The 25227-nt window shown below is 46.6% G+C and overlaps 1 protein-coding gene across 1 annotated transcript; it reads left to right on the forward strand.

Moving 5' to 3' along the window:
- Positions 1–23011: 23011 nt before the first annotated feature.
- On the forward strand, positions 23012–24768 carry LOC122921969 (olfactory receptor 11-like). The gene has a single exon (XM_044272329.1). The coding sequence runs from the start codon at positions 23617–23619 to the stop codon at positions 24568–24570; it is 954 nt and encodes a 317-aa protein (XP_044128264.1). The 5' UTR covers positions 23012–23616; the 3' UTR covers positions 24571–24768.
- The last annotated feature ends 459 nt before the right edge of the window (positions 24769–25227 follow it).

The following is a 25227-nucleotide window of genomic DNA, read 5'->3' on the forward strand; positions in this document are numbered from 1 at the left end:
CCGAGACCTTCCATTGCAGTGTGCCAATGGCCACTAATTTTCTAAAGGCCTCTGAGTCCACCAGTTTATATGGCAGTAGTTGGCGGGCTAGCAGTTCAGACAAGCCAGCGGTCAGCCGTTGAGTAAGAGGGTTATCCGGCGTCATCTTTTTACGCTCGAACATTTGGGTCAAGGAAGCCAGCCTTCTGCCAGATGTATGCGACAACGGCACAGTGGAAGGTGGAGTGGAGGACAAATGGGAGGAGAGAGGAGAAGAGGCAGGACGTGGAGCGCCGGGAGTGTGGCTTTGTGGGTTCTGACAGCGCTGCTGCCACTGGGCTCGGTGACGGGCGGCCAGGTGCCTTTTAATACAGTTGTCCCTAGGTGAGTGTTGGGCTTACCACGACTTATGCGTTGACAGCACAGGCTGCAGATGGCAACACTATTGTCAGCAGCTGACACGTTAAAAAAAGCCCACACTGTGGAGCCATGTGCCGGCGTCCTGGGAGGTCCCTCTGTATAGCTGCGGTATCGCAGCAGAACCGCACACAACACAAATGCACTATAATATAATTTCTATGTTAGAAAGTATATTATAAGTATATCACACCTATCGATAGCACACCTATATCAGTCCTTAAAATGACTTTGTGGCCCCATTAGCTAGCGATTGGTGTCCCTAACAGCCTGTCCCTGCTCCACACATCAACCTCTCCCTACACTGGCAAAACACTGAATGTAAAATGGCTGCCAGATCAGGTTCTGTGATAGGGTGGGGTTGTGTCCATGTGCTGAAACGTCTCAATTGGCTGTCCTGTCCCACCTGCTGGATGTGTGATGGGTCAAAGTTCGGCGCAATGCAAAAGAATGGCGGCGGAGGACATTACCATATTTTCACATGTTCTGCGAATCGCGAACGAGCAAAGTTTGCCACGAAACGACCACCAGGCCATCTCTAGTGAGAAGGAAGGCACGATTCCTTCAGGGCACCCTGGGTTAAAGGGATTCCCCTGCTGGATGGTAATCGAGGGGCCTTTGGTTGTATGGGTTTTAGGTGCAGGGAAGGCGCGGTCCTGATGTCTTCGTGACACCAGCACCCAGGGGTGCAAGTAGGTGATGGGTTAGCACAATAAGCAGACCAATTCTCAAACCCAGTACTTTACTGAAGCTAAGCCAAGGGTCATCAATGTGCACAAAAGTGAATTTCAGCAACGCAGCATCTACAATGGTTCAGGTTAGTTCCCAAAAGTTGCATAAGGTTTTGTTTTCCTCTCTTGCTATCAATCTCTCTCTAGGCTGGAGCGATGCACTCTGTCGTACAGTACAATTGTATACTCTGTATCCTCTCTAGTAATATTATCTTCTGACAGATGGCCTTTCTGTCTTTGGTTATGGTGGGTAGCTTGCAGTTTAGAATCTCCACCAAATGCAGAGGCGGCTAGAGCCTGATAAATATCAATTACGTATGTTTGACAATACTCCCTACCTCAGACAAGACACTGTACTGACTTCCTTCCTCTTAGAAAAACCCCTACTCCCTATACAACTTTGTGGGAACTCAGGCAAAAGCATATGTTCATGAAACACAGTTACAGTGTCTAGCATTGTATTTCAGGACACTTCAGGTGCACCCCAGTAGAACCTCTGTAGTACAATGTGGCCCTTACTATAGTGCTCCCCTGAAGCCCCCTGTACTACATAAGAGGACGTCCAGCGGGAACTTTGGAATGTTTGTCAATTAAGGCCTGAATGTCCTTTTGGGAATCTCATGTTTTACAGAACCCGTGTAGTCACCCTGTGGTAGAATGTGCCACTGTAGTCCACCAGTAGTATAAGGCACCCTTGCAGTATAATACTTCCCTGTAGTATAGTGCCCCCTGTAATATACTGCGCCCCTGTATCATGCAGCCCTGCATTCCCCCTGTAGTATACTGAACCCCTGTAGTATACTGCACCCCTGTAGTGTAATATGCCCCTGTAGTATAATGCGCCCCTGTATCATGCATCCCTGCATTCCCCCTGTAGTATACTGAACCCCTGTAGTGTAATATGCCCCTGTAGTATAATGCGCCCCTGTATCATGTATCCCTGCATTCCCCCTGTAGTATACTGCACCTCTGTAGTATACTGCACCCCTGTAGTGTAATATGCCCCTGTAATATACTGCGCCCCTGTATCATGCATCCCTGCATTCCCCCTGTAGTATACTGAACCCCTGTAGTGTAATATGCCCCTGTAGTATAATGCACCCCTGTAATATACCACGCCCCTGTATCATGCATCCCTGTAGTTCCCTGTAGTATAATGCACCCCTGTAGTATACTGCACTCATGTAGTGTAATATGCCCCTGTAGTATAATGCGCCCCTGTAATATACTGCACTCATGTAGTGTAATATGCCCCTGTAGTATAATGCGCCCCTGTAGTATAATGCGCCCCTGTAATATACTGCACTCATGTAGTGTAATGCGCCCCTGTAATATACCGTGCCCCTGTATCATGCATCCCTGTAGTCCCCCTGTAGTATAATGCACCCCTGTAGAATCCCTGTAGTATGTGGCCCTGTAGAATCCCTGTAGTATAATGCACCCCTGCGGTGACCCTGGTATACTGCATCCCTGTTGTTCCCCTCTAGTATAGTGCACCCCTGAAATCACCTATAATGCACCCATGTAGTCCCCCTATAATCTAATGCACCCCTGTAGTCCCCGTTATACTGCACTGATGTAGTCCCCCTGTAATCACTGTGCCCCTGTAGTCCCCCTGTAATCACTGTCCCCCTGTAATATACTGCACCTCTAATCTACTGCGCCCCTATAATATACTGTGCCCCTGTAGCCCCTCTATCATCCACCCTTGTAGAACACTGCACCCCTGTAGTATAATGCACTCATTTAGTGTAAAATGCACCCCTGTAGTCCACCTATAGTATAATGCGCCCCTGTAGTCCACCTATAGTATAATGCGCCCCTGTAATACACTGCGCCCCTGTAGTATAATGCACTCATGTACTGTAATATGCCCCCGCAGAATCCCTGTAGTATAATGCACCCCTGCGGTGACCCCGTTATACTGCACCCCTGTAGTTCCCCTCTAGTATAGTGCACCCCTGAAATCACCTATAATGCACCCATGTAGTCCCCCTATAATATAATGCACCCATGTAGTCCCCCTATAATATAATGCACCCCTGTAGTCCCCGTGTTATACTGCACCTATGAAGAGGTGAACATGTTGTGTGATAAGTCCAGTGTCTTTAACCTCTTCAGGACACACAGCGTACAGGTACGCCCTTATGTCCTGGTACTTAAGGACGGGCGGTGATCGGAACCCCATGCCTGCTCAAATCATTGAGCAGGCACTTGGGGCAAATGCGTCGGGGGGGGGGGGTCCTGTGACCCCCCCCCCCCCCATGTATGCGATCGCAGAAAACCGCAGGTCAATTCAGACCTGCGGTTTTCTGCGTTTCCGAGTTAGGATGGTGATGGTGGTGTGATTTTACCCCACCAATCACCATCCTGCGATCCTGAGTGGTGATGGTGACATCACCTCTCAGGATCGCCTCTGATTGGTGGGCGATTCAAAAGATGCAGGCGCGCCTCTCCTCCTCCTTTTGTGTTCTGGAGTCGGAGGAGAGAGGAGCTGCCTGCACGCGTCGTCCACCGGTGCCAGCATCACCCGATCTGTGCCCCCCAGGACCTGATCTGTGCCCCAGTACCCCCCATCTGAACTTCAGGTACATAGGGAAAGTTTGGGTTAGGGAGGGGAAAAAAAAGGGAAAGTTATTTTGTAAAACTTTTATTGCATCACTAAGTTAGGGTGTCTGGGGTCCACAGCACAGCTGTGTGACCCTAGACCCCCCAGAGGTGCTGCCGCTTTTTTGTGGTGCAGTTTTTTTTTTGTTTGTTTTTTGTGTACGACGACTGTGGCCGCCACCCTTAGCGTCCAGCCACTGTTAGCGCATCGCACACCCCACCGCTGATCAACTTTGGACGGTTAATCAGCGGTTTTGAATTTAAAAAAAAAAATTTTTTTCCTTTTTTTAGTTTTTTTTTTCTGTTAGTTTTAGGGTGAGTTTGTAAACACCCATGCCCCACACACACGCACACTAAATAAAGATAGACACACACGCAGACACACACTCCCCTATGGCCTGCCGGACGTTCTCGGCCGAGGAGGCATACGCCCAGCTTGCCTCCGACTCCGAGAGTCCCAGTGAGGACGAGGATGACCCCACATTCCTGTGGTCATCCGCGTCCTCCTCTAGTGATGATGAGCCCCCAAGGCGGCGGAGACGCCGCCGGGCGGAGCAAGGGGACCGCCATGTTAGGGACCCTGTGGCCCACACTAGTACAAGCCGCTCTGGGGCTCACCGGCTTTTCCGGCCCACCAGTTAAATCCACCGGAGCACCTGGCCAGTGAACTTGTCTGGTGTACCCCAGAGCGATTTGAGCCCGTAATTCCTGATTTTGTAGGCCAACCCGGAATCCAGATTCCCACAGTGGGCTTCACTGAATAAGACTACTTTTTTTCAGTGACCCACTGGTAAATCTAATGGTGGTGCAGACGAACCTGTACGCCCAACAGTTCGTTGCTCAACACCCGGGCTGCTTTTTGGCCCGGTGCACCTATAATGCACCCATGTAGACCCCCTATAATATACTGCACCTGTGAAGAGGTGAACGTGTTGATAAGTCCTGTGTCTTTAATCTTGGTTGGGATATGATTTCTCTGACAAACCAAGAGTGAGAATGTGTGCGCTTCTTATTGTGTCTTCTCTCCTCAGGCTGCCCACATTATGCTCTATCCTCCCCTTTTTATGGTTTGGCCTGCTGGACCGTTATCAGAAGCAAGGAAACTATGTAGGAGCCATGTGCTACTTACCTGCAGCAGAGGGTGTCTGCTCTGACCACATAAGAGGACGGCCAGCAGGAAGTCTGGACCTTTATAGGGGAAACTGCAGAGGATTGTGGGAGACACTCCGGTATAAAAGGCCTCAGCTGAGCAGTAACCAGGGTGGTAGATGGTTGTGGAGAGCTCTGATGTTTTGGCTGAGCAGCCTGAAGATTAAGGCTTGTGGTCTACAAATAATGGACTTTTTAACCATGAAATTGCTTTGTGTTGGAATAAAGAAACATTTAAAATAAATTTCTTTGGGTTGTTATTCATCAATCAAGGCCTGAATGTCCTTTTGGAAATCCCATGTTTTACAGTCCCCCCTGTGCTATAATGTGCCCTTGTGGTATAATGCGCCCTTGTAGTCTCCCTGCAGTATAATGCTTCCCTGTAGTCCCCGCTGTACTATACTGCGCCCCTGTAGTCCCCCTGTAATATACTGTGCCCCTGTAGTCCCCCTGTAGTATACTGTGCCCCTGTAGTCCCCGCTGTACTATACTGCGCCCCTGTAGCCCCCGCTGTACTATACTGCGCCCCTGTAGTCCCCCTGTAATATACTGCGCCCCTGTAGTCCCCGCTGTAATATACTGCGCCCCTGTAGTCCCCCTGTTGTATAATGCGCCCCTGTAGTCCCTCTGCAGTATAATGCGCCCCTGTAGTCCCCTTGCAGTATAATGCGCCCCTGTAGTCCCCCTGTAGTATAATGTGCCTCTGTAGTCCCCCTGTAATATACTGCGCCCCTGTAGTCCCTCTGCAGTATAATGTGCCCCTGTAGTATAATGTGCCCCTGTAGTCCCTCTGCAGTATAATGCGCCCCTGTAGTCCCCCTGTAGTATACTGCACCCCTGTAGTCCCCCTGTAGTATAATGCGCCCCTGTAGTCCCCCTGTACTATACTGCGCCCCTGTAGTCCCCCTGTAATATACTGCGCCCCTGTAGTCCCCGCTGTAATATACTGCGCCCCTGTAGTCCCCCTGTTGTATAATGCGCCCCTGTAGTCCCTCTGCAGTATAATGCGCCCCTGTAGTCCCCTTGCAGTATAATGCGCCCCTGTAGTCCCCCTGTAGTATAATGTGCCTCTGTAGTCCCCCTGTAATATACTGCGCCCCTGTAGTCCCTCTGCAGTATAATGTGCCCCTGTAGTATAATGTGCCCCTGTAGTCCCTCTGCAGTATAATGCGCCCCTGTAGTCCCCCTGTAGTATACTGCGCCCCTGTAGTCCCCCTGTAGTATAATGCGCACCTGTAGTCCCCCTGTAGTATACTGCACCCCTGTAGTCCCCCTGTAGTATAATGCGCACCTGTAGTCCCTCTGCAGTATAATGCTCCCCTGTAGTCCCCCTGTAGTATACTGCACCCCTGTAGTCCCCCTGTAGTATAATGCGCACCTGTAGTCCCCCTGTAGTATAATGCGCCCCTGTAGTCCCTCTGCAGTATAATGCGCCCCTGTAGTCCCTCTGCAGTGTAATGCGCCCCTGTAGTATACTGCTTCCCTGTAGTCCCCCTGTAGTATAATGCGCCCCTGTAGTATACTGCTTCCCTGTCGTCCCCCTGTAGTATAATGCGCCCCTGTAGTCCCCCTGTAGTATACTGCGCCCCTGTAGCCCCTCTGCAGTATAATGCACCCCTGTAGTCCCCCTGTAGTATACTGCCCCCCTGTAGACCCCCTGTAGTATACTGCTTCCCTGTAGTCCCCCTGTAGTATACTGCGCCCCTGTAGTCCCCCTGTAGTATACTGCGCCCCTGTAGTCCCCCTGTAGTATACTGCGCCCCTGTAGTCCCCCTGTAGTATACTGCGCCCCTGTAGTCCCCCTGTAGTATACTGCGCCCCTGTAGTCCCCCTGTAGTATACTGCGCCCCTGTAGTATAATGCGCCCCTGTAGTCCCCCTGTAGTATAATACACTCCTGTAATCCTCCTGTAGTATAATGAGTTCCTTTAGTCCCTCTGTGGACTTTTTACCATTAAATTGTTATTTGTTGGAAAGAAGAAATATTAAAAATAAATTTATTTTGATTGTTCATCAATCAAGGCCTGAATGTCCTCTTGGAAATTCCATGTTTTACAGCACCTGTGTAGTCCCTCTGTGGTAAAATGCGCCCCTGTAGTCCCCTTGTAATATGCTGCGCCCCTTTAGTCCCCTTGTAATATACTGCGCCCCTGTAGTCCCTCTGTAGTATAGTGCACCCTTGTAGTCTCCCTGTAGTATACTGCACCCCTGTAATATACTGCGCCATTATAGCCCCCCTGTAATATACTATGCCCCTTGTGGCGAAACCAACCTCGCCACTGGGTTTTGGAGAGGACTGTTTAAAAGCCTCTTGCCTCAGGATTATGGCCCATAGTAACTTTAAAGGAGAAGACAGACCGGCCGCACAGCTTAAATCTGTCTGTAGAATTGTATTTTATGTTATTATGCGTTCGGTTACATTGTATGTTATGTGAGGGCACCCAGATAGCTAATATCATTGTATTTGTGTATTCTGAGTGCCATTCACCTAATGATATGCACTCAGACTTGAGCTATCTGGGGATATGTTAAATGTCTGTGTTTGCTGTGGGGGTGTGCCATTGTGTGTTTGGGTGGTGATTCCTGTCCTGTTGTCTCCACATGTGTATTGGTGATCTCCCCTTTGTCCTGAGAGATAATTGGATTGCCTTCGGTTGTCTCTGGGACAGAGAGGAGGAAACCATGATGCATTGTGGGGATATGTTGTATCTGTCCTGTATTTGCAACAACTAATAAAAACCAAGCTGGGTGTGCCAGCACTTCAGATCACTGCTTGACCCTCAACACGGAGCCTTGTCTCGTTATTGGGGGATTCCCTGTATGCTGTTAGAGACTGATTGCCAGGAGTGTAAGCTGACGGATACGCTTTTCCTGTTCGTCTGACTGACAGCTACTTGTGAGGTTCCAGTTTGGAGTGCTATTTTGTATCCAGTTCGGGAGGTTGGTGTTCTACAGTAGCTGTGCCTGTCTCTCAGAAAGGGGCCTATCGCCTAAACGGACTTTAACCCCTTGTCTGCTGAAACGGTGCCGTTACACCCCTGTAGTCCCCCTGTAATATACTGTGCCCCTGTAGTGCCCCTGTAATATGCTGCGCCCCTGTAGTCCCCCTGTAATATACTGTGCCTCTGTAGTCCCTCTGTAGTATAGTGCACCCTTGTAGTCTCCCTGTAGTATACTGCGCCATTATAGCCCCCCTGTAATATGCTGCATCCCTGTAGTCCCCCTGTAATATACTGCGCCCCTGTAGTCCCCCTGTAATATACTGCGCCCCTGTAGTCCCCCTGTAATATGCTGTGTCCCTGTAGTCCCCCTGTAATATACTGCATCCCTGTAGACCCCCTGTTATATACTGCGCCCCTGTAGTCCCTCTGTAGTATAGTGCACCCTTGTAGTCTCCCTGTGGTATAATGGTAGTCCCCCTGTAGTATACTGCTTCCCTGTAGTCTCCCTGTAATATACTGCGCCCCTGTAGCCTCCCTGTAGTATACTGCGCCCCTGTAGTCCCCCTGTGGTATAATGCGCCCCTGTAGTCCCCGTGTAATATGCTGTGCCTCTGTAGTCCCTCTGTAGTATAGTGCACCCTTGTAGTCTCCCTGTAGTATACTGCGCCATTATAGCCCCCCTGTAATATACTGCGCCCCTGTAGTCCCCCTGTAGTATACTGTGCCCCTGTAGTCCCCCTGTAATATGCTGCGTCCCTGTAGTCCCTCTGTAGTATAGTGCACCCTTGTAGTCCCCCTGTAATATACTGCGCCCCTGTAGTCCCCCTGTAGTATACTGTGCCCCTGTAGTCCCCCTGTAATATGCTGCGTCCCTGTAGTCCCTCTGTAGTATAGTGCACCCTTGTAGTCCCCCTGTAATATACTGTGCCCCTGTAGTCCCTCTGTAGTATAGTGCACCCTTATAGTCTCCCTGTAGTATAATGCATTCCTTTAGCCCCCCTGTGGTATAAGGCACCCCCTGTAGTCCCCCTGCAATATAAGACATTCCTGTAGTATAATGTGCCCCTGCAGTATGATGCATATCTTCCAAATGTCTTGATCCACCGATCCCTGCTTCCCCATTCTCCTCAGCGGCAGCACGATGCCCTTACACGTCACGGTGCTGATCTGTGTAGGAGGAGAGGTGGAATTTGCCTCTGTTCTCTTTCTCCTACACAGAAGCAGGGCCGTCTTTAATATTGATTGGACCCTGGGCAAAAATTTACTTGGGCCCTCTGGATCCCGCCTTCCCACACCCTAGCATGCAATCACGCCCGCCACCACAACACACACAAAAAATAATAATTCAGAGTTCAGACAGTTCACAGTTCCACTTCCTTCAGAAAAGCGAGCCTGCCGTGCACTCCAGCGACTCACAGATAGAGGCAGTGGCGTTGCTATGGCTGGTGTCACCCTTTGCTCAGGGGGCCCTCATGGAGTGGTGTGGACTGTCATTTTTTACTAAGGAATAAAGTTTAACCGTTTATGTGCAAAAGAGAAAAAAGAAGTCACTAAGTCAGCTCTTGGTCTATGTGCAGATATCTGATTGGAGCTGACTTAGTGACTTTTTTTTTCTCTTTTGCACATAAACGGTTAAACTTTATTCCTTAGTAAAAATGACCACTCCACACCACACCATGAGGGCCCCCCTGAGCAAAGATTAGTAAATGTGGCCGGCCGGGTGGCCCCAGGCCACAGTTCAGCAGACAGAGAGAACCCAACCCCTTATGTCTCCTGTCTCTATAATAATCCCCCACTAATGGGGTTATTTAAATTACAGGTGGATTATTAAAGAGACGAGAGACATAAGGGCTTCTCTCTGTCTGCTTAACTGTGGGCTGGGGCCACATTTACTAATCTTTGCTCAGGGGGCCCTCATGGTGTTGTGTGGACTGGTCATTTTTACTAAGGAATATAGTTTAACCATTTATGTGCAAAAGAGAAAATAAGAAGTCAGCTCCAATCAGATATCTGCACATAGACCAACTAGACTCTTGGTCTTTGTGCAGACTGATATCTGATTGGAGCTGACTTCTTATTTTCTCTTTTGCACATAAATGGTTAAACTATTCTTCCTTAGTGAAAATGACCAGTCCACACCATGAGGGCCCCCTGAGCAAAGATTAGTAAATGTGGCCGGTGGTGGGGCCCCAGGCCACAGTTCAGCAGCAGACTGCAGACAGAGAACCGAACCCAACCCCTTATGTCTCCTGGGGCCGTCTGTCTCTATCCCCCACTAATTTATGAATGGATCTGATCATCTGGGGTTAATTAATAATTCGGGGTGACCTGACTGACTGACCGGCCTAAATTTCTAATATAAAATAAAATCAATATGCGTGCTGCTTTTTGCTTTACCTACCACCTCCCCTCCTGGCGCGGCAGTGGCAGGTCTCAGGTCTGGCTGTGTAAGGTAGGTACTAGGTGAGTGAGTCACTGGTGCCTTGGTCTGGTCATGTGAGGCTGTGAGTCACTCACCACCCAATCCTTTTAGCTCCAAACCGGAGGCTTAGTCCCTGGACTCCCTGCTGCTGGCCTGGCTGCTCTGCCGTGGCGCCACCCCAGGCTGCGGACAGTGAGTCACACACACACCCCCTTTTACCACGTGACGGCGGGGGGGGGGGGGGGGGCGCCGACGTGCTTGCTAAGCAGCGCAGCTAGCGCTTGTAAGTTGTTGTGAAGACTGCTGCTGGCGCTGCTGCGCATAGTGTGTGAATCAGAATGGGATGTGGGACTGGGAGTCGGGACTCAGGAAACGGAGCTCCCTTGGGCCCCCAGGAGCAACTGGGCCCGGGGCAGCTGCCCCTTTTGCCCTGCGGCAAAGACGGCCCTGCACAGAAGGGCGATGTGTAACATTATCCTGCTGCCGGGGAGTGCTGAGATGTGAGCATCGGAGGAACTGGGGGAGTATTCACTGTTCGTTTTTTACTTCCTCTCAGGGGGCACATCTGGTCATAACTACTGTAAATGGATACTTCCGGGCATGACTGCTGCGAGGGGGGATATCTGGGCATTACTACTGTGAGGAGGCACATCTCTGGCCATAACTACTATGAGTGGATACTTCTGGGTTTAACTAGTGTGAGGGGGCATAGCAACTGTGAAGGGGACACATATCTGGGCATAACTACTGTGAGGGGGAACATCCCTGGTCATAACTACTGTGAGGGGATACTTCTTGGTATAAATAGTGTTAGGTGGCATAGCAACTGTGAAAGGGGCAGATATCTGGCCATTAATACTGTGAAAGGGGCACATGTCTGGGCATAGCTACGGTGAAGGGGACTCATGTGAGCATTACTATTATGAGGGGGTACAATGTGGTCATAACTACTGTGAGGGGCACAATGTGGGCATTACTACTGTGAGGGGCACAATGTGGGCATTACTACTGTGAGCGGCACAATGTGGACATTACTACTGTGAGGGGCACAATGTGGGGATAACTACTGTGAAGGGGCATAATATGGGCATTACTGGTATGAAAGGGGCACAAAGGAGCTCTGAAAAATGAAAGGTGGAATCTGATTGGTTGCTATGGGCAACTAAGCCAGTTCTACTTTACACCAGTTTTGATAAATCTCCCCAACAGAATGTAAACTCATTCATAGGCCTCATGCACACAAATGTATTTTCATTCCTCGTCCGTTCCTTTTTTTTGCGAACCGTATACGGAACCATTAATTTCAATGGGTCCGCTAAAAAAACTGAAGTTACTCCATGTGCATTCCGTTTCTGTATGTCTGTATTTCCGTTCTGCAAAAAAATAGAACATGTCCTATTATTGTCCGCATTACGGACAAGGATTGGACTGTTTTATTAGGGGCCAGTTGTTCCATTCCGCAAAATCTGGAATGCACACGGACGTCATCCGTATTTTTTGCAGATCCGTTTTTTTCGGACCGCAAAATACATACAGTCGTGTGCATGAGCCCATAGGTGGAGAAGACAATATGACCGCACTTCACTCCAAAGCTGGCGTACTTTTCTGCCTCTGTTTTGAGTGGTTAGTTGTGCCACATTTTGACTACTTTCATGAAGACGTGCGCCAAATTTCAGCTTACTTGGGCCACATTTTCAGGCACATACTAATTAGACCAGTCTTAGTGAATACGAACCCGTCTTACAAGAAAACGACGACTAGAGGTCAGACTTAACCCATATAAGAAAACCTGATTTATTAAGGGATAATAAATTAGGTGAAAATTGAAGACAGACGTCGCCATTCCGTCTGTTCTTTTTACTCCAAAAAAAGGCAAGCTCAGGAACTCCCATAGAAATGAAGGGAATGAGAGCATGGCTGACCGGCCACTCTGTGCATTTCAGGGGCTCCATGGGTTCTGGGGCCAGCATTCTGGGGTTCCAACAGTAGGATAGTTGGTAGTTATCCCCTATCCTGAGGATAAGGGATAATATTATAAACAGAATACCCCTTTAAATCCAGCTGCTACATGGCAGGGCCAGTTTCTGATGGGAGATGTGGACGGACATCCATCAAAAGTTCCTGAAAGGACAAGATCATAAGAAAGTGCAAAAAGTTTACATCTACATCAAACTTCAAAATCTTCTTTTTCTGCCAATAAACTTTTGAGACAATAATCTAAAGTTACACATTTTGATCTACGGGGAACCTATTAAAAGTTTTCTTCTCCTTGTCATCCACTAAAAGTTTCAGAGAAAGTTGTAATAATCTCTGGAGGCTCAGGAGTAACCTGGGAAATATTCAGTTTGGAGGATCTACCTAGAAATGTAAAGTTCATAATCTATATAAAGGACAACATTCAGCTCAGATCTTTCCATATGAAAAGTGCCAATATCAGCCTGTATTTTTGTAAATATTAATAAAAAATTAGGTTACAAAATTTTTAAAAATGTACAGACCATGAAGAAACTCTCCAATAATATATCTCGTCTTCGACTTCATGTTTTTGGTAGCCACATTCTGTTAAGGTAAGTCTTTTGTGTATTGTGTACATCTACAGACGTAGCAGACCTGAGTGTACAGATGTGCTATTGGTATCTTCAATGGGAATGCAGGTGAGAAAATCTCTTAAAGGGGCTGTCCAGGATATAGGCCATCAACATCTGATCGGCGGTGGTCCAACTCCAAGACAGTCCAGTAACCCCATCTCTGGAAGTCAGAGCCAGAACTGAACAGCTCTATTGATTGTCTAGAGGACTGAGATGGAAATTGTAGCCCTGGCCCCATTAAAGTGACTACTGCAGTATCCAGCTCCATTTACTACACAATGGACATGGCTGTGTACTTCTGGTGCCGACATCTGGCTCTGGAGCTCTTGCAAAATAGCTGATTGACAGGGATGCAGGGGGTGGTGATCAGATGGTGAGGATAGGCCATCAATATTAAAATCTCAGATGGCCCCTTTCAATTATTCATTTATGTTTCCAAAAATCTGACTAATATTAGTATTATAACCAGTAGTTGTTTATCTGTATAGCCAGAAGGAGCTTAAGGGGGTTGTCCAGGACGGTAAGAAATATAGCAGGAGGGAGGGGACATGATGTATGAGTCACTTGGAAAATTCCTGTTCTTAAAGTGCCACTGCTCCTGCTGGTCTCTACCTTACTTGTCGAGAAAAATACTAGGCAATTGCCATGTGCTTCATAGTTCTTTTTTTAGCCTTCCTCTGGATCAACGCAGTAGGATTATAGGTTGGACTTAATGGACCTGCGTTTTTCAAGTGCAGGTGGTTGAAACATAATCACTACAGGACAGCAAAAAAAGACCAGCAGGAGCAAAGAAACGGCGGCATTGGAGTGGCAGTAGATTTTTTGGGTAAGTTAGAGACTTATGTTATTTTATCATATGCTCTGCTTTCAACACAATCTTTAAATGTACACAAAAACCGTATTCTAAGAGGGTTTGTCACCAGATTTCAAAATACAAACTGCATATAGTATTAAATAAACTTCGTAGACCTGATGAAGCGGATGAACTTGCTTTGAAAATCCATATCGGAATACATCCTGAATTATCCATTCTAAATGTTTTCCCACCTGTATTTATCTATTTAAGGGGTCTGGTCTAAGCCTGCATTTATGTAGAGGTCTGCTATATGTTCTCTTTTTATTTGGTAAGTCTAGGGTCTATAGTTATTTGGGTGGTCTATATTAATAATGAATAACTATGAAGGAGGATATCAGGGAGATAGAAATTATGGTGATAACCAAAGAAGTGACATGAGTGTCAATAATAGACCCGATTATAAACAACAAAATGAGCAGAATTTTCCCCATCAGAGTATAAAAGGAGTTCAGAGGGAGGGAGAAATGAAAGACCTATTAATAAGGACACCACAAAAAAGAAGTCTAATAGAGGAGGACGGGGAAAAGGAAAAAGGAAGGATGAGCCCAAAAACCAAAAGAATCAAGGAAACATAGGAATATTTAATTTAAGTGATCATATTCTAACGGAAGGGGAAAAAAATGTTCTGAGTAGGGGCTTAAAATATGCCCCTAATCAGAAGATAAACAAATTTGAGGCATTTCTCGACATCCATAAATTTATTCGGAAAATAAATATGGCTAAATATTGGGTTAATAATCCTGCACCACAGAGTAGAAATCCTGTAGAACTATCGACACAAACCGAAGAAAAAGAAGGGATTGTGCATACAAATATGAAAGGAAAATCTAGGTTTTTCCCAAAAAATCGGAATAATGAATGTGTGGAGGCCTTTAAGACAGGACTGCTAAAAGAATTAGAAGAGATGGATACAAATAAGGTAAAACAGAACCTTAGCTATATAGAAAGGAAAGCGCTTAAAGATCTGGAAAAGAATTCCAACCTAATAATTAAACCGGCAGACAAAGGGGGGGGGGGGGTGGTCGTGATGAATAAAGAAAAATATGAGATAGAAATGGCAAGACTGGTATCGGATGTAACAACATATAGGAAATTGAAAAGTAATCCTACTCAAGACTATAAAATGATTCTTGATAACATTCTGTACGAGGGCTATAAAAAGGGGATATTAGATAAAAAAGAATATGAATATCTTACTGTTCCCTTCCCGGTGGTACCGGTGATATACCACTTGCCAAAGGTACATAAGAGCCTGATCGACCCCCCGGGAAGACCCATAATTTCGGGGCTTAACTCTTTGACATGCAGGGTTACTGAATATATAGATTTCCATCTGCAGGGATATGTGGTGCAGAATCCCTCGCACCTGAAAGACACTGGTGCAGTATTGCAACTAATTAAAGAACTAAATCCCCCTACTATCAATACTTGGATGGCCACAATTGATGTGGCATCCTTATACACCGTCATCCCAAAGAATCTAGGGATGGAAGCTGTGGAAAACAGGATTAGAAAAGATGAGAAAATAGGGGAATTACAGGGAGCCTTCATTATGGAATGCCTCAGCTACTGCCTTGATCACAATTATTTCTGGTGCATTGATTCATATTACGTACAGTGTATTGGTACGGCGATGGGGGCGAAATTCGCCCCAAGTTTTGCTAACATCTTTATGGGGGCATGGGAGGAGGCCACCATCCTTCCCACACTAGGAGCAGATACCCCAGGAGGAAAATTGACCTTCTGGAGGAGGTATATCGATGATTGTCTCCTAGTGTGGGAAGGAGAGAAAGAAGGCCTCGAGTCCTTCATTGACCAATTAAACAGTAACCATTGGAATTTAAAATTTGTGGGGGAAATCAGTAACAGTTCAGTAAATTTTCTCGATCTGTGCATGCGGATAGAAGACGGCCAGTTCCTGACTAGTTCATATTTTAAAGAAACAGATGTTAACTCCTATATTGATGTGACCAGTTGCCATTACGGACCTTGGCTCAAGAATATCCCAAAGGGACAGTTCAAGAGGATGGCCCGTAATTGCACGAAAACGGAGGAATATAGAGCACAGAGTAATAGACTAAAAAATAGGTTTGTCGAAAGGGGTTACAATGAGGCGGATCTGGACGCATGCATAGATAAGGTGGAAAAAGAGAAAAAAGAAGAAAGTGATAACACAAATAGAATAGTGAAGAAAAAGGGGAATGAGGATTATAAATTCTCATTCGTGACAAAGTATTGTTCCATGTCCGATAATATTAAAAAAATGGTAAAAAAGAACTGGGGGACACTTAGAAATGATCTTGTTTTAGGAAAAATCATACCCGAAAATCCCTCCTTCATTTTCAAAAGAGCGGCTAACATCAAAACCAAACTTGTGCATAGCGCTATTCCACCTGCGAATATTAAAATAAATAGAGAGGGAGGAAAATTCACCTGGTGTAGTTTCTGCGTAGGTTGCAGAAACCGGAACACAAAGGAGCGCAAGAGAAATAGCAATAGCATAATATCCAGCAAGAATGGAATGGAATTCCGCATAAGAGGAAACTGTTCATGTGAAAACGAGAATGTCATATACGTACTGGAGTGCCCATGTGGGCTCCAGTACGTGGGTAGGACGATAAGAAAACTTAAGGTTCGAATACAAGAACATATACGAAATATAAAAAAGGGTCTTATCACTCATAGTGTATCAGCCCATTTCAAACTTGTACACGGGAAGAACCCTTGGGGTTTGAAATTTGCTGGAGTTGAGGTAGTGAGACCCCATTGGCGAGGAGGTGTCACGACCCCTGGTCATGGTCGTGACTCCTTGGGTGCCGCATGCTGTTGCCCGCGGTTTGGGAGTTCGTCAACCGCAGCTGGGGCACTTAGTTGTTTGCCTCAGGTGCGGTTGCCGCGGACAACAAGTGTGCGTGCGGTTGCCCTTGGCAACGTGTTTTATGTGCACTCCCTTTGTCGTTTTGTGGTGCACGAGGTTATGTATTATGTGCACTTCCCCTTATATGTGTGTTTTCCCTTCTGTGTGCTGGAAGGGTTAACTTCCTTCCCAGTGTGTGTGATGTCACTGGGTGTGGTTGATCGTTGGGTGGGGCCTCTTGGCCTATAAAGCCTCAGTCCCTGGCTGGGCTCAGTAGGTTGCTCTCAGCCATGCTGGCTGGAGCAGCCTCCTGTCTCCTCCATCTGCCTGGTGAGGACCATCCTTCTGGTCATAAAACCTGTGTTGGGAATTTCTATGTTTCTTGGTGTTATCTAGGTGTGTGTGGGGTTATCTTGTTAGTGCAGCTTATGGTATCCTGGTTTCCCTTGTATGTCTGGTGTGTGCTGTGTCCTTTATGTTGCTGTGGACATCAGCACTGGTTCATGGGTTCCAGGTTTGTGTGTCTGTGGCAGGTAAGTGCAGGACTAGTCTCACTTACCTGTCATTTCCATATGTCTGTTGATGTTCCCCCTGTGTTGCTTGGCCGTTGAGACTCCTGCAGGCTTCAGTAGGTTGCTCTTCCCTCGAAAGAGGGTGAAGCATGCATCCATTGACCGTTGGGGTGCATGCGCGTTCTCCGGAGGGAGAGCGTTACGGGGTTCACCGTTAACGGCGCGGTTGGTGGCTTTTCCCCGCCACCTTGCTAACCGTGTCCGTGTTGGTGACCCCTCGTCCCTCTCAGGGTTCCTATCTCTGGTCGTCTGCTGGCAGCATTCCTTCGGTGTTCCGGCAGGTGTGCTGGTTTGGGAGTGTCTGCTGGCAGCGACCTGGAGTAGGAACGTCCTCCTGAGTTGGACGCGGTGTCCTGTTCTCTCTTCCAGTCTGCTCTGTTGGCTGGCGACCTGGGGACTGTTGTGTACGGTCTGGTCTGTTGGCGGCAGTTCTGGGGGGAGATACGGGCATCGGTCTGGTGTCCTGTGTTCCTCCTCCGGACTGCTTTGTTGGCTGGCGACCTGGGGACTGTTGTGTACGGTCCAGGTCTGTTGGCGGCAGTTCCGGGGGGAGATACGGGCATCTATCTGGCAGTGCCTCCAGTGTTCTCTCTTCCAGTCTGCTCTGTTGGCTGGCGACCTGGGACTGTTGTGTACGGTCCAGGTCCGTTGGCGGCAGCTCTGGAGGGAGACACTGGTGGTTATCAGGCATTGCCCCTCCCCCCCTCCCTGTTGTTTTGGTCCCACCAGCTTCCCTTTTCGGTTGGAGGGGGCTTTGAGGGGAGGGAGTGTCACGACCCCTGGTCATGGTCGTGACTCCTTGGGTGCCGCATGCTGTTGCCCGCGGTTTGGGAGTTCGTCAACCGCAGCTGGGGCACTTAGTTGTTTGCCTCAGGTGCGGTTGCCGCGGACAACAAGTGTGCGTGCGGTTGCCCTTGGCAACGTGTTTTATGTGCACTCCCTTTGTCGTTTTGTGGTGCACGAGGTTATGTATTATGTGCACTTCCCCTTATATGTGTGTTTTCCCTTCTGTGTGCTGGAAGGGTTAACTTCCTTCCCAGTGTGTGTGATGTCACTGGGTGTGGTTGATCGTTGGGTGGGGCCTCTTGGCCTATAAAGCCTCAGTCCCTGGCTGGGCTCAGTAGGTTGCTCTCAGCCATGCTGGCTGGAGCAGCCTCCTGTCTCCTCCATCTGCCTGGTGAGGACCATCCTTCTGGTCATAAAACCTGTGTTGGGAATTTCTATGTTTCTTGGTGTTATCTAGGTGTGTGTGGGGTTATCTTGTTAGTGCAGCTTATGGTATCCTGGTTTCCCTTGTATGTCTGGTGTGTGCTGTGTCCTTTATGTTGCTGTGGACATCAGCACTGGTTCATGGGTTCCAGGTTTGTGTGTCTGTGGCAGGTAAGTGCAGGACTAGTCTCACTTACCTGTCATTTCCATATGTCTGTTGATGTTCCCCCTGTGTTGCTTGGCCGTTGAGACTCCTGCTCCTCCGTGTCTAGGAGGAGCAGGTCGTCTTACTCTGTCCCCTAGTTCAGGGCCGACTTGAGGGCTTGTAGGGACTCTTAGGTTCCGGCGTATGAGCCCTCCTACCACCAAGGTCGGCTCATACAGACAGGAGACAGGGTCAGCGTAAGGGACGCTATAGGAGGTGACCTGCTCCCTAACTCTGTGGTCCCGGCCAAGTGGTAACCCTACCTTCTCCTGGCACCGCACGGCTGGGGGTTTTCCCCACCGCCAGCCGTGACAGTAGGGGACTCACTGATACAAATAAACAAGAAAGAGGTCGAGTGGATCTATCAGTTGGGGACTCTGCAGCCAGGTGGACTAAATATCGAGTTTGATTTGAAACCGTGCCTTTTGTGAAATACCTTACCTGGTGCGGTATTCGACTCTCTCCCATCTCGCCTCTTGAGGACCTTCGGGTGACGTCAGGAGGTTGGACTGTCCTGGTAGGGTAGCGTCATGGAGTGACGTAGCTGGAGGTAACCGGGGAGGTGAGATTGGGCAGATTCGAATGACGCTCCAGGAGAGGGTGGGGCGATATGACGACCCATGATGATTGACAGATGGAGGGAGATGGTGGATAAAACCATGAGAAGGAAAATGTGTAACAAACTTTAGGAAATATGTTTAAAGTGTGGCTGTTAATGGGGATCGATGCATTAGAGAAATGTAATAATGGATTATGATAGGCTGATTATAATGATAATGTATGGATTATGATAGGCTGATGATGTAATGGATTATGATAGGCTGATTATAATGATATTGTAATATAAGAGAAGTGCGGTCATGATTTATGACAAAACTGATGAGATTAATGAAGATGAAAAGCAATGCTGTTTTATAAATGTATAATACAAAAGCTTGATTTGTATTTCCCGGATACGATCCGGTGAAATACTGAATGTAATGAGGCAGCTGGGCTACTTAAGGAGCCTGATTGCGCATATGCGCAGTTCGCCCCTGAGGAAGCGAGACAGCGAAACCCGGGTCGGGCAGGAACGAGACGTTGTAAAGTGGAATAATTACTATATGCCTTTGTTGAACAACTTTGTTGTGAGTACATTAAAACCTTTTTATACCACCTGATAAAGGGTACTTCACTATTTTGCCTGTCCTTTGAACCTCACAGAGGCTATTGTGTTTGGAAGATCGAACCCTGTTAGAGTGACAGAGAAAAGGCGTGTGGAGCCCAACACTATTCATCACTGACCGGGGAACCTAATCTAGAGCAGCGCGGCTTCAACTCCCTTTTATTAACTGCATTGAGTGTGAATACCTACCACACTACCACGGAGCCTGCAGCAGCGCAAGTACTTGTCCTCACTGAGACACAGGACTGACTTTTTATTGTATTATTCTGGGATGTGTATTTACTGTATTTCAAGTAGGGTAGGAAACAGTGCAGCCCTGTACTGTACCGGCACCACTGTCCCTCGCTGCTTGCATAATCTGTCCTAAATGGCGGCCCACAACTTGGCAGTAGTTCCCAACTTAACTAAGTGCAGGGGACTAAGCCTAGAGGGGTAAAAGAGTAGTTAGACAGAAAGAGGTCAAAACCAAACAGACAAAATCAGGAACAGATCAGAAAGCTAAGTCAAAATCAAGCCAGTGTCCAAACCCGAGATATAAGTCAGAAGCGACACAAGATACAGAGAGTAAAATGCCAGCCATGGTCAGTGCCAGACGATAACATCAGAAAAATTATTGGCAATCAGGAGCAAGGTCAGGGACAATCCAAAAGTAAAATTACCAGGAACCCAAACAATATTACAATACATGCTAGTGAGGCTAAAAAGACTAAACACAGGCACTTGTTGACAGTAGCTACAGTGAGGAACATAAATATTTGAACACCTTGCGATTTTGAGTTCTCTCACTTAGAAATCATGGAGGAGTCTGACATTCACATTGTAGGTGCAAAATCCCACTCTGAGAGACAGAATAAAATAAAAAAATCTGGAAATCACATTGTATGATTTTTAAATAATTTATTTGTCTTGCATTGCTGAACATAAGTATTTGAATGCCTGAGAAAATCAGTGTTAATATTTGGTACAGAAGACTTTGTTTGCAATTACAGAGGTCACACGTTTGCTGTAGTTCTTGACCAGGTTTGCACACACTGCAACAGGGATTTTGGCCCACTCCTCCACACAGATCTCCTCTAGATCTGTCAGGTTTCGGGGCTGTCGTTGAGCAACACAGAGTTTCAGCTCCCTCCAAAGATGTTCAATTGGATTTAGGTCTGGAGACTGGCTAGACCACTCCAGAACCTTGATATGCTTCTTACGGAGCCACTCCTTGGTTATCCTGGCTGTGTGCTTCGGGTCGTTGTCATGTTGGAAGACCCAGCCACGACCCAGCTTCAATGCTCTGACTGAGGGAATGAGGTTGTTGCTCAAATTCTCACAATAAATGGTCCCATTCACCCTCTCCTTAATACAGTGCAGTCGTCTTGTCCCCCTTCGCAGAAAGCACCACAAAGCATGATGTTACCACCTCCATGCTTCACAGTAGGGATGGTGTTCTTGGGATGCAACTCATCTTTCTTTTTCCTCCAAACACGACGAGTGAAGTTTAGACCAAAAAGTTCTACTTTGGTCTCATCTGACCACATGACTTTCTCCCGTGCCTCCTCTGGATCATCCAGATGGTCATTGGCAAACTTCAGATGGGCCTGGACATGTGATGACTTGAGCAGGGGAACCTTCCGTGCAAAGCATGATTTGAAACCATGACGGCGTAGTGTTCTTCCGACAGTGACTTTGAAACTGTGGTACCAGCTCTCTTCATGTCATTGACCAGCTCCTCCCTTGTAGTTCTGGGCTGATTCCTCACCTTTATTATCATCAGTGATACCCCACGAGGTGAGATCTTGCATGGAGCCCCAGTCTGAGGGAGACTGACAGTCGTCTTTAGCCTCTTCCATTTTCTAACAATTGCTCCAACAGTTGATCTATTTTCACCAAGCTGCTTGGCAATTGCCCCGTAGCCCTTTCCAGCCTTGTGGAGGTCCACAATTTTGTCTTTGGTGTCTTTTGTCAGCTCTTTGGTCTTGCCCATGGTAGTAGTTGGCGTCTGACTGACTGTGGGGTGGACAGGTGCTACTAAGTTAGATTAATGAGTGAAGTAGAGGTAGACTTTTTAAAGGCACAGTAACAGGTCTTTGAGAGCCAGAATTCTTGCTGTTTCTCAGGTGTTCAAATACTTATATTCAGCAGTGCAAGACAAATACATTCTTTAAAAATCATACAATGTGATTTCCAGAATATTTTTTTAAATTCTGTCTTTAAGAGTGGGAATGCACCTACAATGTGAATTTCAGACCCCTCCATGATTTCTAAATGGGAGAACTTCATACTGTTCCTCACTGTATATGTTTAAACAGGAAACATGTGGCACCGACACCGAGCCAGATTGGCCTAGTGTCACTGCACCCTGATAGGCTGAGCCACCCAACTGTCAGCGGGCTGGCTGCCATAGCAATAGAACAACCCCAATTGTGCCGCAGCAGAAAGGCCAGCCTCGCCACGGGAGCATGGGCAAGTAAGTATCTGACATTTAGGTCTGGTCTGGGGTTGTATTTATTCAGATGGTATGTTCTGTATTTGTTTGCATGGTCTGCATTTATTTAGTAAGTATGGTCTGGGGTCTGTAGACATTTTTTGGGTCTGTATTTATTTGGGTTCTAAAAGTTGTATTTATTCTGTGGTATGCTTTCTTTTCTGTGGTCTAGTCTGTGGTATGTATTTATTTCATATGTCTGGTCTGGGGTCCCTATTTATGTGGGGAGTCTGTAGTTATTTTTTTTGGGGGGGCAATATATATTTCTGCGTCTGTAAATTTATTCTAGGAGTCTGTATTCTGAGGTCTGGCCTGGGGTATGCATTTATAAAGGGGTCTGACTGGGGTTTACTCAGAGAATCTAATCTGTCCCTTTTAATTTTGGGCACCGGTCTTAGTTTGTATTTATATTGGGGCTGTGAATTCTGTATTCATTCTACAGTCTACTGTGAGGTCTCTATTTTGGGGGGCATTTTGCAGTAATTCTGGTAAAGTACGAGAATGCAGCAGGTTAGCCATGTTTGGTGGTATGGTATATGTAAATGACAGGCACATGTCTAAAATAATTTGGGCAATGCTTATCACACATCTTCTTTGAATTTCATACCTAATGCCACCCACTCAAAATTGGCTGTCTGTATAGTAGGATCTCTGCACTCTCAGAGCAACGCTAGTTGTGGATAACTTCAATCCTAGCTGTTTAACGCCTTTGGGTGACAGAAGGAGCCCCCTACTAGTGTCTAATCATTCAGCAACACCCCACAAATCCACCCTGGACTTATAAAATGTTGATTTTAATATCAGACAGGATTATACAGCAATTTTGACTTGGAATTTCAACGTATGTACACCAGCCTCATCAGCTTCAACGTGTATGCAGTTTGTATTATGAAATCTAGTGATCCATCCATATATAGCGTCTCATGGTACTGAAAACCTTATCAGATTCCAGTAATTTTATGGTGGACAGACTCAGAATACTGTGCTTGCATACAGTCTACTGGTGACTAGCATGGAAGCTAATGCTCAAACTCCTTCTATAACTGCTCCTGAGATACCAGGCTAAGGAAGCCAGAGTTGGCTGCTGTCATGGGAAGTTGGTTAGACAGTATCTGAAGGAAAAGTACTTATAGTTTAATTAATAAAATAGATAACCTGCATGCAGTAATCTATTGGGCTATGATGTCTATGTTGAGATGTCCACTGTAAGTTAAAAACTGATGTTTCCTAGAGAATTCCATTGTAAGACTACAGATGATAGTTCTACAGTTTTGCTATTCCTCTAATGTATATAGGACCCTCTTGACCTTGCCAAATAACAAGTATTGGTCTAATACCAGTTTTCATTTTTTTGTCGTTACTAAGAATTCATTGATGTAATGTATTGTCTACACACTGTAATTAACAATCTACCTTCATTGTTTGTTAAAGGATCTGGGTAATTCATGGAAAACTCCAACCAAACACTTCCAAATCGGTTTATCCTGATTGGATTATCTACTGTCCCTCACCTCCAGATTGCAGGGTTTCTTCTGTTCTTGGTGATGTATATAATTACATTGGCAGGAAATGGTCTTCTTCTCATTACAGTGAGGATCAGCCCAACGTTACACAACCCTATGTACTTCTTTCTGAGTAATCTCTCTTTCATTGACATCTGTTTCTCCTCTACCATAGTTCCTGTAATCCTCATAAATACTCTATCCACAGACAAGAGTATTTCAGTAGGTGGTTGTGTTTTTCAGATGTTCTTCTCATTAATACTTGGGGCGGCAGAGTGTATCTTACTTGCCGTCATGGCATACGATAGGTTTGTGGCAATCTGTAGACCATTGCACTACAGCAGTATTATGAACATGAGGTTTTGCATTATTTTGGCCCTAATACCATGGACTGTTGGTTTCATAGACTCCTGCATACAAGTTCACCTCACCTGGAGTCTTCCATTTTGCAGGTCTCATCATATCAACCATTTCCTTTGTGAAATGCCTCCTTTTTTAAGACTGTCCTGTAGAGATCCTTGGCTTAATGAGATAGTAATGCATGTAGGAGCCGGGATCATTGTTTTATGTTCTTTTCTCTTGACCTTAATTTCCTATGTTTTTATTATCTCTGCCATTTTGAAGATCCGTTCTTCACAAGGAAGACGTGCAGTTTTTTCTACATGTACCTCCCACCTCATTGTTGTCACACTCTACTTTGGAACCATCATGTCCATATATCTTCAGCCTCCATCTTCTCACTCTCCGGAAACATCTAAAACTGTGTCTGTTCTCTATACGGTGGTCACTCCGATGTTGAATCCCGTTATCTACAGCATAAGAAATAAGGAAGTGAAAAACTGTATATTAATAAATGTAAAAAAACAGGCAAAAGTGGCTAAAACCATTCTGATGTGAGTTATCATACCTAAAATTGCACAAACTATAATAAACAAATGAGTTTTATGAAAGGCGAACATGCTCTGTTTGATAGCATGCAACTGTCACGCCTTGCCCTGTGAATGTGCGGAGATCTGTCAGACTAGCTGCACATGTCTGACTTCTTTGATTTGGGCTTGAGCTGGATCCACCTTCCCTCAGGTGTACTGGGTTTCATTGTTAGTTAAGCTATATATCCCTCCTTCCCCCAGTGGCCCATGCGGGTTAAAATTCTTTCCTGGGAGCTCTTGATTTGTGGTGGATCGTCTGCTCCAGCTTTGCTCAAGATAAGTCCTCTCCTTCATTTCTCTTTGTGTGTTTTATCTAGGCCTCTAGGGAGACGCTTGCTTACTCCTGGTTTGAGGAAGCAGGTGGTCTCTTCCCTTTTCCGTGCTGCTTAGGGTTTGCCCAGGGTGTTTAGGTTTAGGCACAAGGGCATGTGCATATTCACCCTTAGGGTATTCACATGGGCACAGCAGTTTAGGGAAAGCTTTTAGGAATCGCTAGGAGGTGACCCTTTTCTCCCTAGCTTTTGGGCCTAGTCATTTGTTCTGTTTGTTTTCCTGTGTTTGGTTATTTCCCTGCTTATTTACCTGTCGTGACAGCCACGGATTATCTTCTAAATGTAGTCTCATT

Source organism: Bufo gargarizans, chromosome 11, assembly GCF_014858855.1.
Source record: "Bufo gargarizans isolate SCDJY-AF-19 chromosome 11, ASM1485885v1, whole genome shotgun sequence".
Taxonomy (NCBI): Eukaryota; Metazoa; Chordata; class Amphibia; order Anura; family Bufonidae; genus Bufo; species Bufo gargarizans.